The sequence below is a fragment of the Tupaia chinensis genome, unplaced genomic scaffold (assembly GCF_000334495.1).
Source record: "Tupaia chinensis unplaced genomic scaffold, TupChi_1.0 Scaffold138910_1, whole genome shotgun sequence".
NCBI classification, from domain to species: domain Eukaryota; kingdom Metazoa; phylum Chordata; class Mammalia; order Scandentia; family Tupaiidae; genus Tupaia; species Tupaia belangeri.
The window spans coordinates 342,959-361,573 of NW_006198801.1; the positions used below are offsets into that span (position 1 = coordinate 342,959).

Genomic DNA, 18,615 nt, shown 5'->3' on the forward strand with positions numbered 1-18,615 from the left:
ATATATACACACACACACAAAGTACAGCAAAAATGAACAGAACTAAAGAAAGAGACAAACCCATAAGAAAAGATAAAAATTTTAAAATCATTTACTCAGTAATTGATACAACAAATATACAGAAAAATTGGTAACAATCCAGGGGTTTTATACATTTTATCAAGGACCATGACCTAATTGATATACATATAGAATACCACTCCCAATCATCAAGTGCTGAGCTGAAGTGGAGAGAGTTGAAGTGCCTATTAAGACAATAAGCCAAGGGGAACCAGCAGTTAGCATAATGGCTATGTCGCTGGACTCCCACATAGGCGACCGAGGTTCACGTCCCGAACCCGGTGGCTTAAAACTCACGCCGGGCGTGTGTGCGTGCGTGCCCAAGATCCCAAGAGGAGAATGGAGGAGAAGGGATTGCAGCGTGACCATCCCCCCTGGGGGGTGACTTCTCGCTTTCTGTCTCTCTGTCTCTCTCTGTCTGTCTGGCGAGCGCATGCGCCCTATAGCGAAAAAACCTCTCCAAAAAAAAAAAAAAGACAATAAGCCAAGTAACTGCCATATTGTTCTCTATAGTGGCTGCACTTGCTAATTTATATTTCTACCAACAGTGTAGGAGAGCTCCCTTTCACTGCAGCCTCACCAACACTTACCATTCTTTATTTCTTTAATCTTAGCCATTCTGACTGGGGTTAGGTGGCATCTCATTGTGGTTTTGATTTGCATCTTATGATAAGGGATGTTGAGTATTTTTTCATAAGCTTTTTGACTGTTCATGTCTTCTCTGTTCAGCTCACTTGTCCACCTTCTAAATGGATTTTTTGTTTGTTTGTTTTTGCAGGAAAGCTGCTTGAATTCCCTACATATTCTGGTTATCAGTCCCTTATCTGAGGGAGAGTTTGCAAAATATATTCTCCCATTCCAAGGGTTGTCTCCACTGTAATTACTGTTTCTTTTGCTATACAGAACCTTTTTTAACCTAATATAATCCCACTTGTCTATTTTCAGGATGACTGCCTATGCTTTGGGGGCCTTATTTAAGAACTCTATGCCTACTCTGATGCTAACCACAAAAGGAACTACTACATGATCTAGCAATTACACTCCTGGGTATCTATCCAAAGGATAAGAATACAATCAGAAAAACATGTGAACATCCATGTTTATTGCAGCATTATTCACAATTGCTAAGACATGGAACCAACCCAAATGTAAGAACAGATTAATAGATTTAAAAAATGTGGCACATATACATGATATAGTACTACTCAACCATAAAAAAAGAAAAAGAAAAAAAAAAGAGAGAGAGACCTTGGCATTTGATAGAAAGTGGATGAATACTGAAGATTTAATTCTAAGTGAAGCAAGCCAGACTATGAAAGACAGGCATTGCATGTCCTCACTTAATATATACTAAATGTCAGCACTCCATGTCAGAAACCAAAAGACTAGAAGGTATAAGAGCATGGACAGCAACTATGGATACTAGAAACCATATGGGAGAGAGATGGGCAAAGGTGGGGAGAGTTGGAAGGAATCAAGGAGAAAAAAAAGCAAAATATTACAGAACACAAAAATGAAAAATTATTTACTGATGATGATGTATATGGGAATATCTTTGACTAGACTAATATGCAGTATATTTGTGCTAGGAAAATTCATTTTGTACAACTGTAACTATTTTGTTTAAAAAAAAAAAAAGGCAAGCAAAAATAAGTAAAACACAGAGAAAGCCCTGACTTCCCCACTGCTCCATTTTCCCCCCATGGAAAAGCACTGGGACAAGATCAGGCAGATCAGTGCAAATGGAGAATCATTATCACTGCCCAAGGAACACTCAACGAAAGGCTCCTGTAGATTTATGGACAGATATCAGGAGAGGGAGATGAGGGAATGACCAGGAGCAGAAAAGTACTGAGTATTAAATAAGAGAGAACAGAGTCTTCCAGGTTTTCCTCCCTCCCCTTCATAAGGATGTCCTGACAGAGGATTCTAATAAAGAGGCCTTCTAATGGAAGAGACTGGGCTACTAATACAAATATGCTTAAGAGCATGGCTGGTGAGAGGGGGTGAGTCCTTGAGTGTAACTCTCTCTGGTCAAGTCTGAGAGCTCACAAGTAGGATTTTGGCAGGAGTCAGACTCTTTGCCAATAACCACAATAAGCATACTCTTTACAAGAGCATGTGTGGGAAGGTCGGCAAAATAAACCAGATGCTGGGTCATAAAACAAGTATCAGGACCAGTTAGCGTAATGGCTATGTCGCTGGACTCCCATGTAGTCGACCATGGTTCGCGTCCTGGACCTGGTGGCTTAAACACACTAGGCGCATGTGTGTGCATGCCCAAGATCCCAAGAGGAGAATGGAGGAGAAGGGATTGCGAAGTGGCCATCCCCCTGGGGGGTGATTTCTCACTTTCTGTCCCTCTGTTTCTCTCTGTCTTTCTGGCAAGCGCACACACCCTATAGCAAAAACCTCTCTAAAACAACAACAACAACAACAAAAATAAGTATCAATGAACACTAAAAAACTGAATCACACTGAGTATATTCTCTGGTCTTTGTGTACACGTTAAGTTAGAAACTAATAACAACAGGAGGCCTAGAAGAAGTCCTAAATAGTGGTAAACTGGACCTATTTCTTCTTCCTTTTTTTTTCTTTTTTTTAGATTTTGGTTAAAGGGTGCGCATGCTCATCGGAGAGGAGACAGTGAGAGGGAAAGTGAGAAATCACCCCTGAGGGGGGATGTCATGCCACAATTCCTTCTCTTCCATTCTGTTCTCAGGATTTGGGCACACATGCACGTGTGCCTGGACTGATTTTCAAGTCACAGGTCTGGGACTCGAACCATGGTTGGCCATGTGGTAGTCCAGCACCTTAACCACCATGCCACCTGCTGACCCCCAGATTCTTTTTTTTAATTGGCAAAGGGTAAGTATGCTTGCCAGAGAGAGACACTGAGACAGAGAGAGGAAGCACTCCTCAATGGGGCATGATCATGCCACAATTCCTTATCCTACATTTTTCCTCCTATTGGGATTTTGGGCATACATGCCTAGCTCGAAGAAACTGAACACATTTCTAAATAACCAATTGAGGGACCAGCAGTTGACGTAATAGCTATGGTGCTAGACTCCCATGTAGTCAATCAAGGTTCGAGTCCTGGACCCGGTGGCTTAAAACTCATGTGGGGTGCATTTGCGTGCGTGCCTAAGATCCTGAGAGGAGAATGGAGGAGAAGGGATTGTGACGTGGCCACCACCCCTGGAAGGTGATTTCTCGCTTTCTGTCTCTCTGTCTCTCTCTGTCTTTCTGGCGAGTGCACACGCCCTATAGCAAAAAAAAAAAAAAAAAACCTCTCCAAAATAAATAAATAAATAAATAACCAATTGATCAGAGAAGAAATCACAAAAAAGTATGCAGAACTAAAGACTACAAAAACGTGTCAAATTTTATGGGCTGTAGCAAAAGCAGTATTTACAGAAAAAACTATAGCTTTAAATGCTTATATTAGGAAAAAAGTAATATAAAAGGTCAATGATTTAGGTTCCTACCTTAAGGAACTGCAAAAGAACTGCAAATGAGGGACTAGCAGATAGCGTATTGCTTATATGGCAATATTTCAGACTCCCACATGACCAACCACTATGCAAATCTCGGGTCGGGGGCTTGAAACTCACACCAGATACATGTGCATGCATGTCCAAAACCCTGAGAGAAGAATGGAGGAGAAGGGATTGTGGCATGTCCATTCTCCCCAGGGGTGAGTTCTCACTTTCTATCTCTGCCTCTCTGGCAAGCACACATGCCCTATGGCAAAAATCTCTCTCCAAAAAAAAAAAAAAGAATAAATGATGCCCCAGCCCCAGAGTAAGAAAACAAGAAATAATAAAAATAAGCACAAAATCAGCTATGTAAAATGAATTACAACAGCGAATAGCGCCAAACTCAAAAATGGGTTCATCCAAAAGATTAATACAATTTCTAAACCCCTAACAGGTGTTCCATGAAAACAAACAAAAATTTAAAAGTAGGAGACTGGATTACAGATTTTATAGACATTAAAAGGGTAATACTACTCTATACCAAATAAATCTGACAATTTGAATGATAGGGACAGGTTCCTTAAAACACAAATGGCCAGGACCAGCAGATGACATAATGGTTACATGGTTGACCACACTTCAACTTCCAGACCTGGTAGCTTAAAACTCACACAGGGCACATATGTGCCCAAAATCCCAAGAGGAAAATGGAGAAGGGATTATGGCATGGCCATCCACCCCTAGGGGGTGGTGATTTCTCGCTGTTTGTCTCTCTATCACTCTGCCTCTCCAGCAAGTGCATGCGCCCTATAGAAAAAAAAAAAAAAAAAAAAAGCAAAGGCCAAAAGTCACACATGAAGAAAAAGGAATATAAATCAGCCCACATATAGTAAAGAATTTGAATTTGCCATTTTTTTGTTATTTATTTATTTATTTTAGAGGTTTTTGCCATGTGCACTCATTGGAGAGAAAGGTGGAGACAGTGAAAAGGAAAGTGAGAAATCAGCCTCTGGGGTAAGGGGGATGGCTATGCCACAATTCCTTCTCCTCCATTCTCTTCCTGGGATCCTGGGCATGCATGCGTACGCACCCAATGTGATTTTCAATCCACCAGGTCTGGGACTTGAACTGTGGTCGGCCATGTGGGAGTATAGAAACACATTCACTATACAACCTGTTGGCACCAAATCAGTCATTTTAAAACAAAACAGGGACTAGCAGGTGGAGTGTTGGTTAAGATGCTGGACTCCCATATGGCCTACTGCAGTTCGAATCCTGGACTTAGCAGCTTGAAAATTATGCTAGGCATATGTGCATGTGTGCCCAAATCCTAAGAGTAGAATAGAGGAGAAGAGATTATGGTGAGACCAACCTGGGTGATGGTTTCTCACTTTCCCTGTCTCTCTCTGGCAAGCTCCCATGTCCTATAGCAAAAACCTAAACCAAATAAACAAACAATAAAACAGAAAACAGGGCTGGTGCCATAGCCTGGTAGTTAAGGGAGCCAGATTCCATGTGGTTGATCCTGCACTTCAAATCCTGGCCCCAGTGGCTTGAAAAACATGCTTGGACAGGACCCGCAGTTAGCGTAATGGCTATGTGGCTGGAATCCCACGTGGTTGACCGCGGTTCACGTCCTGGACCCGGTGGCTTAAAACTCACGCTGGGCGCATGTGGGTGCGTGCCCAAGATCCCGAGAGGAGAATGGAGGAGAAGGGATTGTGGCGTGACCATCCCCCCTGGGGGGTGATTTCTCACTTTCTGTCTCTATGTCTCTCTCTGTCTGTCTGGCGAGCGCACGCGCCCTACAGTGAAAATCTCTCAAAAAAAAAAAAAATGCTTGGAGGACCAGCAGATAGTATAATAGTAACGTCACTGGACTCCTATGTAGTCAACTGAAATTCAAGTCCTAGACCTCACCTGGCGGCTTTAAACTCAAGCCAGACACATGTGCATGCATGCCCAAATCCTTAAAGAATAGAGAAGGAACTGCAGTGTGGCCATCCCCCCTGAGGGGGGGGGTGATATTTTGTTTTCTGTCTCTCTGTCTCTCTGTCAAGTGCAAGCACCCTAATAGCAAAAATCTCTCTAACAAAAAACACCACCAACAACACCACTCTGGGAGGAATAAGCAGGTTGGCATGGTGGTTAAGGGTGGTTAAGGCACGAGACTCCCACAGGGTCAACTACAGTTTGAGTACTGGACCTGGAGGTTTGCTTTACTTTCTCTCTCTCTCTCTGATGAGCATGTGTGTCCTGTAGCAAATTAAAAACAGTAACAATGATGAAAAAAATTAAATAAATAATTCACACATACGAAAAAAAAAAAGAAAAGAAAAACAAGCTGGGAGTGTATATGTGCATGATATATACATGAAAACCCAACAGGATGGAGAAATGAAGAAGGGATTGTGGTGTGACCATGACCCATTGGTGGGTGTTTTCTCTCACTCCCTTTTTCCCTATCTTCCCGTGGTGAGTGCACATGCCATGTAGCAAACAACACACACACACACACACACACAATCTGCCAACAGATAAAGTGTGGTAAATTCTACCAACTTTTTCCCCTAGGGTTTGGATATCAAAATTAAATTAAAATCCCTAGGACCATAAGCAAAATGAAGAAACTGAGCATAAATATGTCAGGTTAAGCACAGAAAGGGGTACTAGTGGATGGCATAATGGTTAGACCACTGGACTCCCATGTAATAGACTGTGGCTCAAGTCCTGAACCCAATGGCTTAAAACTCATGCTGGGCATTTGTACATGTATGCCCAAGATCCCAAGAGGAAAATGGGGAAGAGATTGCGGCATGGCCATCCCCCCAGGGGGTGATTTCTTACTTTCTGTCTGTCTCTCTGGCAAGCGCCCTATAGCAAAAATCTCTCTTAAAAACACACACACACATACACACACAGAAAGGAAGTACCTATTTCAAGGAACCTTAAGATAGTCATTTCATACTAGAGCTCCAGTGCAATATAACTTATAGACAACATAAGTATAAATTGTTTTTCAGTAATTATACTATTAATAATATCAGTATCAATATTCTAAAACTATTATATATATATAATATGTTATATATATATCATATATATAACATTTATATATATATATCATATATATAACAGTTATATATATATATCATATATATAATAGTTATATATTACTTATATATAAAACTATTACACATACAAGGACCAGTGGATTGTGTAATGGTTACATCGCTGGACTCCCACATAGTTGACCTTGGTTCTAATTCTAGAACCTATAACTTAAAACTCATGTCAGTTGCATGTACATGCATACCCAAGATCCTGAGAGAAGAATGGAGAAGGGATTGTGAAGTAACCATCCCCTGGGGGGTGATTTCTCACTTTCTGTCTCTCTGTCTTTCCAGCAAGCACATACACTCTATAGCAAAAGTATCTCTCTTAGGAGACAGCAGGTGGCCTGGTAGTTAAAGGTGCTGGATTCCTACAGGCCAACCACGGTTCAAGTCCTGGACTTAGCAGCTTGCTTTCTTGCTTTCTCTTTCTCTCGCTCTCTGGTCAAATTAAATAAATAAATAAATAAATAAATAAATCTTAAAAAAAAGAAAAAACTCTTAAAAAAGAAAAACAAAAAACTATTATACATTAAATACATATATCAATGAGAATCAAGCAGGTATGGAATTCAGATTTTCAGAATTAAAGAAGAAAAAATAATTAAAACATAAATTCAAGACATTAAGAAAACATCTATAGTCTTTTAAATCAAGTGGAAATATTAGTATCAATTCAGTATCTATTTTTCTCCTTCTGGATCCTTTGGCTTATAAACCAAAATAACAGTAACAGTCAAGTCTTTAAATCACTCACTAATCACTTAGTAAGTGTTATATTAAAAATGTATTTCATCAGTTATGTCAAGGCCTATATGCAATGAGAATCAAAAACAATGAGAACTCTTAATTATGATTTCTTAAAACAATTTTCCACTCAAAGGCATCACAGCTCCATGGATAAGCTACTGATTTTATATTTGGGACGAGAAAAGGTACACAATGAGCCTGAAATATCTTGTCAGATGAAAAAGTGTGGAATCTATCAAAGTCTACTGTGGTCATGTTAAAAGGAATCAAAAGAAATCCAAAAACGGAGACAAATCAGAGAGTAACTATTGGGTGAAAAATATCAAATATGCTTAAACCCACAAGTTTATAGTGATAGTTTTATAGTTTTGGTTTTTTTTTTTTTTAAAGAGAGACTTTTTGCTATAGGGAGCATGTGCTCGCCAGAAAGACAGAAAGTGAGAAACCACCCCCCAGAGGGGATAGCCATGCCGCAGTCCCGTCTCCATTCTCCTCTTGGGATCTTAAGCACACACGCATCTGGCACATGCACCAGGTCTGGGACTTGAACCATGGTAAACTACATGGGAGTCTAGTGACTTATCCATTATGCCATCTGCTGGTCCCTAGATATTGTTAGATATTAGTTCTAACAAACCATAAAATGTATTCATAGATGAGAGAGATCTGAAAAATGACATGCTATTTCATAACATTAAGAGAGTACCGAAGGGGGCCAGCAGGTGGCATAGTGGTTAAAGCAATGGATTCCCACATCACTGACTGCAGTTCAAGTCCTGGATGGCTTGAAAATCATAGTGGGCAAATATGCATGCATGTCCAAAATCCCAGGAGGAGAATGGAGAAGGGACTGCAATGTGGCCATCATCCAGGTGATTTCTCACTTTCCCTCTCAGTCTTAGGATTTGTGCACTCACCAGAGAGAGTAAAATGATTTCTCACTTTCCCTCTCAGTCTCTGTCTCTCTCCAGCAAACACAAGTGCTCTATGGCAAAAACCATTAAAAGAGAGAGAGAGAGAGAGAATATTGAGGGGTTTTTTTTGGTTTTTTTTCTTTCTTTCTTTTCAGTAGTAATGATGATTTGGTTGTTTTGAAATTTAAAAGTTCTTGGGGTTGGGGCCAGCAGGTGGTATGGTGGATAAGGGCGCTGGATTCCCATATGGCCAACCATGGTTCAAGTCCTGGATCTGGTGGCTTGCTTTCTCCCTTTCCCTTTCTCTCTCTCTCTCTCTCTCTCTCTCGTCAAATAAAGAAAAAAATAACAATAACAAATGGAAATAAATAAATAATTATTTTTAAAAAATAAATAAATAAACGTTCTTGGGGCTAGCAGATGGCATGGTGGTTGGGGCACTGGACTTCCACACAGTTTACTGTGGCTTCAGTTCCAGACTTGAAGGCTTGCTTTCTTACTTTCCCTTTCTCTCTCTCTCTGGTCAAAATTTAAAAATACTAACAATAATAATAATAAATAAAATTAGATAATTAATTTTTTTTTTACATCTTTGTCTTTGAGATAACTTACTTCAGAATAACCTATTTTTTTCTAGGGGGGATGAGGGTTGATTGTGGAGGAGCAGTGGAACTATAGATGAAAGATGGTAGGCCTTAAACTAGTATCTGTTGGTAGGGCACATTGGGATGTTATTACAGTACACTTTTTACTAGGCCAGCAGATATCGTAACAGTTACATTGTGGGACTCCCACATGGCTGACCAAGGTTCAAGTCCAAGAACCTGAGGGCTTGAAACTCACACCAGGCACATCTGCATGCAAGTCCAAGATCCTGAAAGGAGAACAGAGGTGAAGGGATTGTGGTGTGGCCATACCTCCTGGTGAGTGATTTCTCACTCTCTCTCTCACTCTCTCTGCCTCTCTCTCACTGTCTGTCTCACTCTCTCTGGTGAGCACACAAATCCTAAGGCAAAAACCTCTGAAAAAAAATAGACTTTTTGCTTTTGTGTGTGTATACAAAAAATAACTCACTTAAGTTATAGAAAAACAGAAGGTTTAGCAGTACTAACCTTAATACAATTTTTTAAAAAAGGGAACCAGCAGTTAGCATAATAGCTATGTCGCTGGACTCCCACGTAGTCGACCGCAGTTCACGTCCCGGACCCGGTAGCTTAAAACTCACGCTGGGTGTGTGTGCGTGCGTGCCCAAGATCCCGAGAGGAGAATGGAGGAGAAGGGATTGTGGCGTGACCATCCCCTCTGGGGGGCGATTTCTCGCTTTCTGTCTCTATGTCTCTCTCTGTCTGGTGAGCGCACGCGCCCTATAGCAAAAACCTCTCCAAAAAAAAAGAAAAAAAAATAGGTAAATGAGGAAAGGGAGAAGGAGAAAAATGAAGATACCAATTTTATTAATACTAGTGAGATTAAGTTAGAACCTATGCCAAGAGCACTAAAATAAACTAAAAGTAGGCCACTTCTAGAAGGCTGACCCAACGATAAAGTTCTACAATTAGAAACCACATATTCAGTTACTGAATATGAATTGACAAAAAATACTGGAGGAAAAAATTCCTCCACATAGGAAACTGGTTAAATAAACTCATATACCCATAAATTATTTATAATATGCAGCTATAGGGGCCGGCAGGTAGCACGGTGGTTAAGGTGCTGGATTCCCACATGGCCAACCATAGTTCAACTCCCAGTCTTGGCAGCTTGCTTTCTCACTTTCTTTCCGATCAAATTAAAAATAATAACAAATAAAATTAAATAAATAATTCTTTGAAAATAAAAGAATATGCAGCTATAAAAAAAGGGCAAGGAAAATCTATAGGCTTGTTATAGAATGATCTATTAGATGTGTGAGAAAGAAAAAAAATAAGGTACAGAACAAAAATGATTCCTTTTAATTAGGAATAGACAGAATAGGGGCCAGCAGGTTGTGTGGTAGTTAAAGCACTGGACTCCCACATGGCCAACCATGGTTCATGTCCTAAACCTGGCAGCTTGCTTTCCCATTCCCCACCTCCATCTATCTTTAGTGAGCATATGTACCCTATGGTAAATTAAAAAAAAAAAATAACAGTAGGACCAACAATAGGGCACTAGACTCCCACATGGTTAACTGCAATAGTAGGACCAACAGGTGGCATGGTGGGTGGGGCACTAGACTCCCACATGGTTAACTGCAATTCAAGTCTTGGATCTGGTGCCTTGCTTTCTCACTTTCCCTCTTTCTCCCTTCTCTGTCTCTCTCTAGTGAGCACATTTACTCTGCAGTAACCCTAAAAAATAAATAAATAAATAAAATTTTAAATTAAAAATAGTAATAAAATTAAATAATTCTTTTTTTCTTTCTTTTTTTTTTCTTTTGAGAGAGAGAGATTGATTTTTGCTATAGGGTGCATACACTCACCAGAGAGACAGAGAGACAGAAAATGAGAAGTCACTCCCCCAGGGGGGATTGCCACGCTGCAATCCCTTTTCCTCCATTCTCTTCTTGGGATATTGGCACACATACACACACACCCAGTGTAAGTTTGAGCCACCAGGTCTAGGACTTGAACCACGGTCAACTATATAGGAGTCCAGCAACGTAACCATTATGCCATCCCCAGGTCCCAAATTAAATAATTCTTAAAGAAAAAGGATAATAAAAATTACATGCATACACATACAAACTCACACACAGAAAATTAAAGAGAAATACAGGTAGTTCTCAACAGAAGGAAGACAGAAGCTGAGTGGAGGAAAGAATAGTGGATGCTAGACTTCTCCACGTTCACTCTGTTCTACACATTTAATTTTGGAAATGCATAAATGTGTTACATAATTCTATTTTTTTGAGAGGTTTTTGTTATAGGGTGTATGCACTCACCAGAGAGAGTAATCCCTTCTCCTCTGTTCTTCTCTAGGGATTTTAGGCACATATGCATACGTACCAGGCATGAGTTTCAAGCTGCTAGGTCCAAGATTTGAACTGTAGGCAACCATGTGGGAGTCCAGCAGCTCAACCATTATGCCATCTGCTGGTCCCGTGTTACATAATTTTTTTTTTTTTTGGAGAGATTTTCACTGTAGGGCGCGTGCGCTCGCCAGACAGACAGAGAGAGACATAGAGACAGAAAGCCAGAAATCACCCCCCAGGGGGGATGGTCACGCCGCAATCCCTTCTCCTCCATTCTCCTCTCAGGATCTTGGGCACGCACGCACACACGCCCGGCGTGAGTTTTAAGCCACCGGGTCCGGGACACAAACCGTGGTCGACTACGTGGGAGTCCAGCGACATAGCCATTATGCTAACTGCTGGTTCCGCGTGTTACATAATTTTAAAATAAAATTAAATCAGATTTTGGAGGGAAAGCAATCCCTAAAAGTAGAAAGGAAGATGAAAGAATGAGCCCAACTATATTTCAAATTGGTAGCTTACCCAATCAGTAGTGTTACTTTAGGTAACTTTAAAAACATAGTAAATTGTTTATAGATCCCTAATGTGTTATATCCTATTGAACTATAAGAGGCTTTGCTTGATTCTTTATTTGAAATACTGGAAAATGAAGTAAGAAACATCAAAACAACTCATGAGTCAAAAAGAAAAAAAAAAAGCCAAAAATGCATCAAAAATGCATATTATAAAGGATTTGGGGGGCCAGCAGATGGCATAGTGCTAAGGTGCTGGACTCTCACATGGCCAACTGTGGTTCAAGTCTGAGACTTGGTATCTTGAAAATTATGTCATCCCTCTAAGGAGTGATTCATCACTTTTTCTCTCACTGTTTCTCGCTGTGTCCCTCCGCTGAATGCACATGTTCTATGGCAAAAAAAATTAGAAAGATAAAGAGAAATGATTTTGAACTGAAAGCAAATAAATCAAGATTGTCAAGTAATAGCTTTTGAGCTGGGCATATCTTCATTATACTTTTAAGTCTGTCTTGTACTAATATGGTTAGTAAAAATATTGTTGTTATTTTGAACCACTATGCCCTTCTCAATCAAAAAGAAGGCAGAGGAACAAGCAGGTGACATGGCAGTTAAGGTGCTAGACTCCCACATACTAGTTGTTCTAGTCCTAGACCCAGCTGCTTAAAAATCACACTGGGCGTGTATGTGCACATACCCAAAATCCCAAGACGAGAAAAGAGAAGGGACTATGGCATACCCATCCCCCCAGGGGTTGATTTCTCACTTTCCCTCTCTCTGTCTCTCTCTAGTAATCACATGCGCCCTACAGCAAAAACCTATGGTGAAAACAAAAGGCAGAAAAGAGGAAAAAGGAGAAAGAGCAGATGGTTCAAATATAAAACGAATGGCAAGATGATGGATTTGAACCAAACCATATCTATAATTACACAAGTATAAATGGTCTAAATATTCCAATTAAAAGAAAGAGATTGAGGACCAGATTGAGATGGCATAATGGGGGACCAGCAAATGGCGTAATGGCTATGTCGCTGGACTCCCATGTAGTTGACTGTGGTTCGAGTCCCAGACCCAGTGGCTTGAATTCACACCAAGCGTGTGTGTGTGTGTGCGTGTGCCCAAGATCCCAAGAGGAGAATGGAGGAGAAGGAACTGCACGGTCTGGCCATCCTCCCTGCAGGGTGATTTCTGGCTTCCTGTCTCCCTGTCTCTCTGTCTTTCTGGCAAGCACACATGCCCTATGGCAAAAACCTCTCCAAAAAAGATGGCATAATGATTATGTCACTGGACTCCCATATAGTTGACCATGGTTTTAGTCCCAGACCCACTGGTTTAAAACTCATGCCAGGCATGTATGTGTGCATGCGTGCCCAAAATTCTGAGAGAAGACTAGAGGAGAAGGGATTGCGGCGTGGCCATCCTCCCTGCAGGGTGATTTCTGGCTTCCTGTCTCCCTGTCTCTCTGTCTTTCTGGCAAGCACACATGCCCTATAGCTAAATAAAAAAAGAGAGAGAGAGACAAATTGGATAAAAACAGAAGACCCAAATATATACTGCTTATGAGAAATACATTGAAATAAGTTAAAAACAAAAGGATAGGAAAAGATACATCATGCTAACATTAATGAAAGCAGGAGTGGCTACATTAAATATAAGGCAAAGCCTATGTTCAGAGCAAAGAATGCTACCAGGGATAAAAAAGACCTTTTCATAAAGATAAAGAGGTCAATTCACCATTAAGACATAAAATCTAAACATTTATGTGTCTAATAACTGAGCTTCAACATATGAAGTAGAAACTGTAGGGAGGAAGAAAGAAATTCAACAAATAGAAAATCAGTACAAGTTGGGACTAGCAGGTGATGTAATGGTTACGTTGTTGGACTCCCACGTAGTCGACAGTGGTTTGAGTCTCAGACCCAGTGGCTTAAAACTCACGCTGGGCATGTATACATGTATGGCCAAGATCCTGAGAGGAGAATGGAGAAGGGATTGTGGCATGGCCATTCCCTCTAGGGGATAAATCCTGCTTTCTGTCTCTCTGGAGAGTACATGTGTCCTATGGCAAAAATCTCTCAAAAAAAGAAAGAAAAGAAAATCAATAAAAGTATACATTTTTTAAAGAATTATTTTAATTTAATTTTTTATTTATTCATTTATTTTATTTTAATTTGACAAGAGAGAGTGACACAGAGAGGGAGAGAGAGAGAGAGAAGGTGAGAAAGCAAGCCGCCAGGTTGGGAACTTGAACCGTGGTCAGCCATGTGGGAGTGTCCAGCACCTTAACCACCATGCCACCTGCTGGTCCCGAAGTATAAAATATTTAAATAACCCCTGACCTAGCTAACATTTATAGGCTACTCCACCAATAAGAGAACAGTCTTTTCAACTGCATATGAAACATTTACTAAGATGCACCAAATTCTGAGTTATAAAACAAATCTTAATAAATTTTAAAGGATTCAAGTCATAAAAAGTGTACTTCTACGGGACCAGCATTTAGCGTAATGGCTATGTTGCTGAACTCCCATGTAGTCAACCGTGGTTCGAGTCTCAGACGCAGTGACTTAAACTCACGCCGAGTGCATGTGTGCACGTGCCCAAGATTCCAAGAGGAAAATGGAGGAGAAGGGATTGCGGTGTGGCCATCCTCCCGGGGGGTGATTTCTCGCTTTCTATCTCTCTGTCTCTCTCTGTCTTTCTGGCAAATGCACGCGCCCTATAGCAAAAACCTCTCAAAAAAAAAAAGTGTATTTCTAAACACAATGGAATAAAATTATAAATCAGTAACAAAAGATTTCTGAAAGATTCTCAAACTATTTGAAAATAAAATAAAAGACATCAAAATAACTTATGAGTTGAAAATAAGCCAAAATGCACATTAGAAAAAATTTTGAACTGAAGGTGAATAAATGACACAAGACTGGAAAGTGAAAACTGCTGGCCCAGTACATTCCTTTTCAAGTCCATGAATTCTTAATCTATATTTTCCCTAAATTTAACCATTATTGTATAGCATCTACCACAATTAGCTGCACATTTTCCTTACTCCCAATCTACCAAAAATTGTCTTGCCTCATTTGAGAAGACTTAGGGGTGGGAAATTTAAAGAAAGAAAACAAAGATCCCTATGTCCTGAGAAAACACAGACATTTCAGGAAACATCTACTCACCTTGGTCCTGGCTTTTGAAGGTACAACATCCATTCTTTCTTTCTCTGGTCTTGACTCTGAGAAAAAGAAAACAGAATGAGATACCAGGCCTTCCTTGGAGTATGCTATAAATTAAAACACACCCTTTTGTCTACCTGATAATATCCTCGTTTACCATAAAAGTCAGAAGGATTTCAGAACCATATTGCACCTTCTTTATCAGAAAGAATGGGCAAGGTCACAAGTGTCTTGAGGTAGAATTATTGTCTAGATTCAAAGCTAGACACTGGACACAACCCTGCAGCCCTGTAGTGGAGTGCTACAAGTTCTGAAGTGTGTGGTTGGCCACTACAGTACCTTTTCTGGAAGTATTCCCATTTCTGGAACCTCCTTACATTAGCAAATGGACAGTCCTGAAGGTGCTCTCGGCCCTAATCTCATCTCAAGATCAGGTCTGTGACTTGGAAATTACTCCTATTCTTCAGCCGAGGGCTCAAATTTCTGACTTCCTTTCTGCCAGTCCTCTAAGGATATAAGGTGAGAAGACACCAGGAAGGAGCAATGAAACGACCACTATAGTTCCAAGGTGAACTGAGAACAACTACAGAAAGGAAGATATGCATAGATCATGTGTGAATAGGAGCTATTGTGGACAAGACAGAATTCAAGTCATAAGTCATTAGAGGAGAATAAAGCCACAGGGGACTCATGATCTACTGACTGTTAGCCCCAGAATAAGCCCCAGAAATACCTCAATGAAATTTTACCTCTGTACCTCACTAAACTTTCCTAAGTTCACTGAGTATAAAATGTATTTATGACCACATGAACTTCTGCACAATCGCATTTCCATAGTCAAACAGCCAAAGTCACAAGCGTCAAGTTAGGCTAACACTGTTCCACCACCTAGTCTTAAACTTGCAGAGCATACACATAATCACATACCAGCATCTTGTCAGGGGCACAGGCCACCAAAAACACCCTTGCACAGACGCACTTTTACTCTCTCCACAGGGTTGTGAAAACTGCACACACAATGGCTCACATACAATCAGATAAGCCGCCCAAACACAACCAAGTACCAGGTCATAGGCTACTCCACCAATAAGAGAACAGTCTTTTCAACTGCATATGAAACATTTACTAAGATGCACCAAATTCTGAGTTATAAAACAAATCTTAATAAATTTTAAAGGATTCAAGTCATAAAAAGTGTACTTCTACGGGACCAGCATTTAGCGTAATGGCTATGTTGCTGAACTCCCATGTAGTCAACCGTGGTTCGAGTCTCAGACGCAGTGACTTAAACTCACGCCGAGTGCATGTGTGCACGTGCCCAAGATTCCAAGAGGAAAATGGAGGAGAAGGGATTGCGGTGTGGCCATCCTCCCGGGGGGTGATTTCTCGCTTTCTATCTCTCTGTCTCTCTCTGTCTTTCTGGCAAATGCACGCGCCCTATAGCAAAAACCTCTCAAAAAAAAAAAGTGTATTTCTAAACACAATGGAATAAAATTATAAATCAGTAACAAAAGATTTCTGAAAGATTCTCAAACTATTTGAAAATAAAATAAAAGACATCAAAATAACTTATGAGTTGAAAATAAGCCAAAATGCACATTAGAAAAAATTTTGAACTGAAGGTGAATAAATGACACAAGACTGGAAAGTGAAAACTGCTGGCCCAGTACATTCCTTTTCAAGTCCATGAATTCTTAATCTATATTTTCCCTAAATTTAACCATTATTGTATAGCATCTACCACAATTAGCTGCACATTTTCCTTACTCCCAATCTACCAAAAATTGTCTTGCCTCATTTGAGAAGACTTAGGGGTGGGAAATTTAAAGAAAGAAAACAAAGATCCCTATGTCCTGAGAAAACACAGACATTTCAGGAAACATCTACTCACCTTGGTCCTGGCTTTTGAAGGTACAACATCCATTCTTTCTTTCTCTGGTCTTGACTCTGAGAAAAAGAAAACAGAATGAGATACCAGGCCTTCCTTGGAGTATGCTATAAATTAAAACACACCCTTTTGTCTACCTGATAATATCCTCGTTTACCATAAAAGTCAGAAGGATTTCAGAACCATATTGCACCTTCTTTATCAGAAAGAATGGGCAAGGTCACAAGTGTCTTGAGGTAGAATTATTGTCTAGATTCAAAGCTAGACACTGGACACAACCCTGCAGCCCTGTAGTGGAGTGCTACAAGTTCTGAAGTGTGTGGTTGGCCACTACAGTACCTTTTCTGGAAGTATTCCCATTTCTGGAACCTCCTTACATTAGCAAATGGACAGTCCTGAAGGTGCTCTCGGCCCTAATCTCATCTCAAGATCAGGTCTGTGACTTGGAAATTACTCCTATTCTTCAGCCGAGGGCTCAAATTTCTGACTTCCTTTCTGCCAGTCCTCTAAGGATATAAGGTGAGAAGACACCAGGAAGGAGCAATGAAACGACCACTATAGTTCCAAGGTGAACTGAGAACAACTACAGAAAGGAAGATATGCATAGATCATGTGTGAATAGGAGCTATTGTGGACAAGACAGAATTCAAGTCATAAGTCATTAGAGGAGAATAAAGCCACAGGGGACTCATGATCTACTGACTGTTAGCCCCAGAATAAGCCCCAGAAATACCTCAATGAAATTTTACCTCTGTACCTCACTAAACTTTCCTAAGTTCACTGAGTATAAAATGTATTTATGACCACATGAACTTCTGCACAATCGCATTTCCATAGTCAAACAGCCAAAGTCACAAGCGTCAAGTTAGGCTAACACTGTTCCACCACCTAGTCTTAAACTTGCAGAGCATACACATAATCACATACCAGCATCTTGTCAGGGGCACAGGCCACCAAAAACACCCTTGCACAGACGCACTTTTACTCTCTCCACAGGGTTGTGAAAACTGCACACACAATGGCTCACATACAATCAGATAAGCCGCCCAAACACAACCAAGTACCAGGTCAAGGAAAAACACAGGGTCACCAACACCTTGTCACCAACACTGTCACCTATCTTAAATTCCTTGGCAAACTCCTGTCATAGACACAACACCTGGCACATACACAACCTCAAAGTAACACAAGCATATCCAAACACCCCGTCACAAAAGCATAGGTATACACAAAGGTTCACACACAATCACGGTCACACACACTCTCAGAGTCACACAAATGTTCATGCACAAAACCCCAGCCGCGCACGCCCAGTCGTTCGCAGTCACCCACACCAGGTAGGCTCCAGTGGGCACACACACACACACACACTGAACCGCAAGAGACACGGCCACACACGGATTTGCAGCGACGCTTCCTCCGTGCATTTCCGCCCTGGCGCTCCGGGCACCTCTACCTCAACAGATGTGCACCTGAGGGTCCGGAACCTCTCGCCGGAGTTCCAAGCCCGACTCCGGGTTCGTCAGCCCCGCGGACGCCCCAGCCAAGCTCCCCAGTCGCAGGCTCACCCCACGCGAGGCCCCCAACTCTCGCGAACAAACGGAAACGAAGCCGCGTCCCCCTCGCGGTCGCTCTGGGAAATGTAGTCCCAGACCGGGAGGGCCTGGCGGCCTGCTCCCGGGGAAGGAGGCGCGGCCCACTCGCCCTCCGCTGGGTTCTGGGATTCAGGCGCTGGAACCCGCGGGGGTCCACCGCGGGGCACGGGGGGGGCCCGGG

The 18,615-nt window shown here is 41.2% G+C and overlaps 1 protein-coding gene across 1 annotated transcript in view; it reads right to left on the reverse strand.

Moving 5' to 3' along the window:
• Positions 1–18,396, reverse strand: part of LOC102482757 (zinc finger protein 420) — a 74,367-nt gene extending 55,971 nt beyond the window's left edge. Inside the window, exons 1-2 of the mRNA XM_027765605.1 lie at positions 18,312–18,396; positions 16,843–16,898 (exon numbers count right to left, since the gene is read on the reverse strand). Coding sequence (XP_027621406.1) covers positions 16,843–16,875 — 33 coding nt within the window. The 5' untranslated portion in view covers positions 16,876–16,898; positions 18,312–18,396. The remainder of the gene's footprint in view (positions 1–16,842; positions 16,899–18,311) is intronic.
• Between the last annotated feature and the right edge of the window lie 219 nt (positions 18,397–18,615).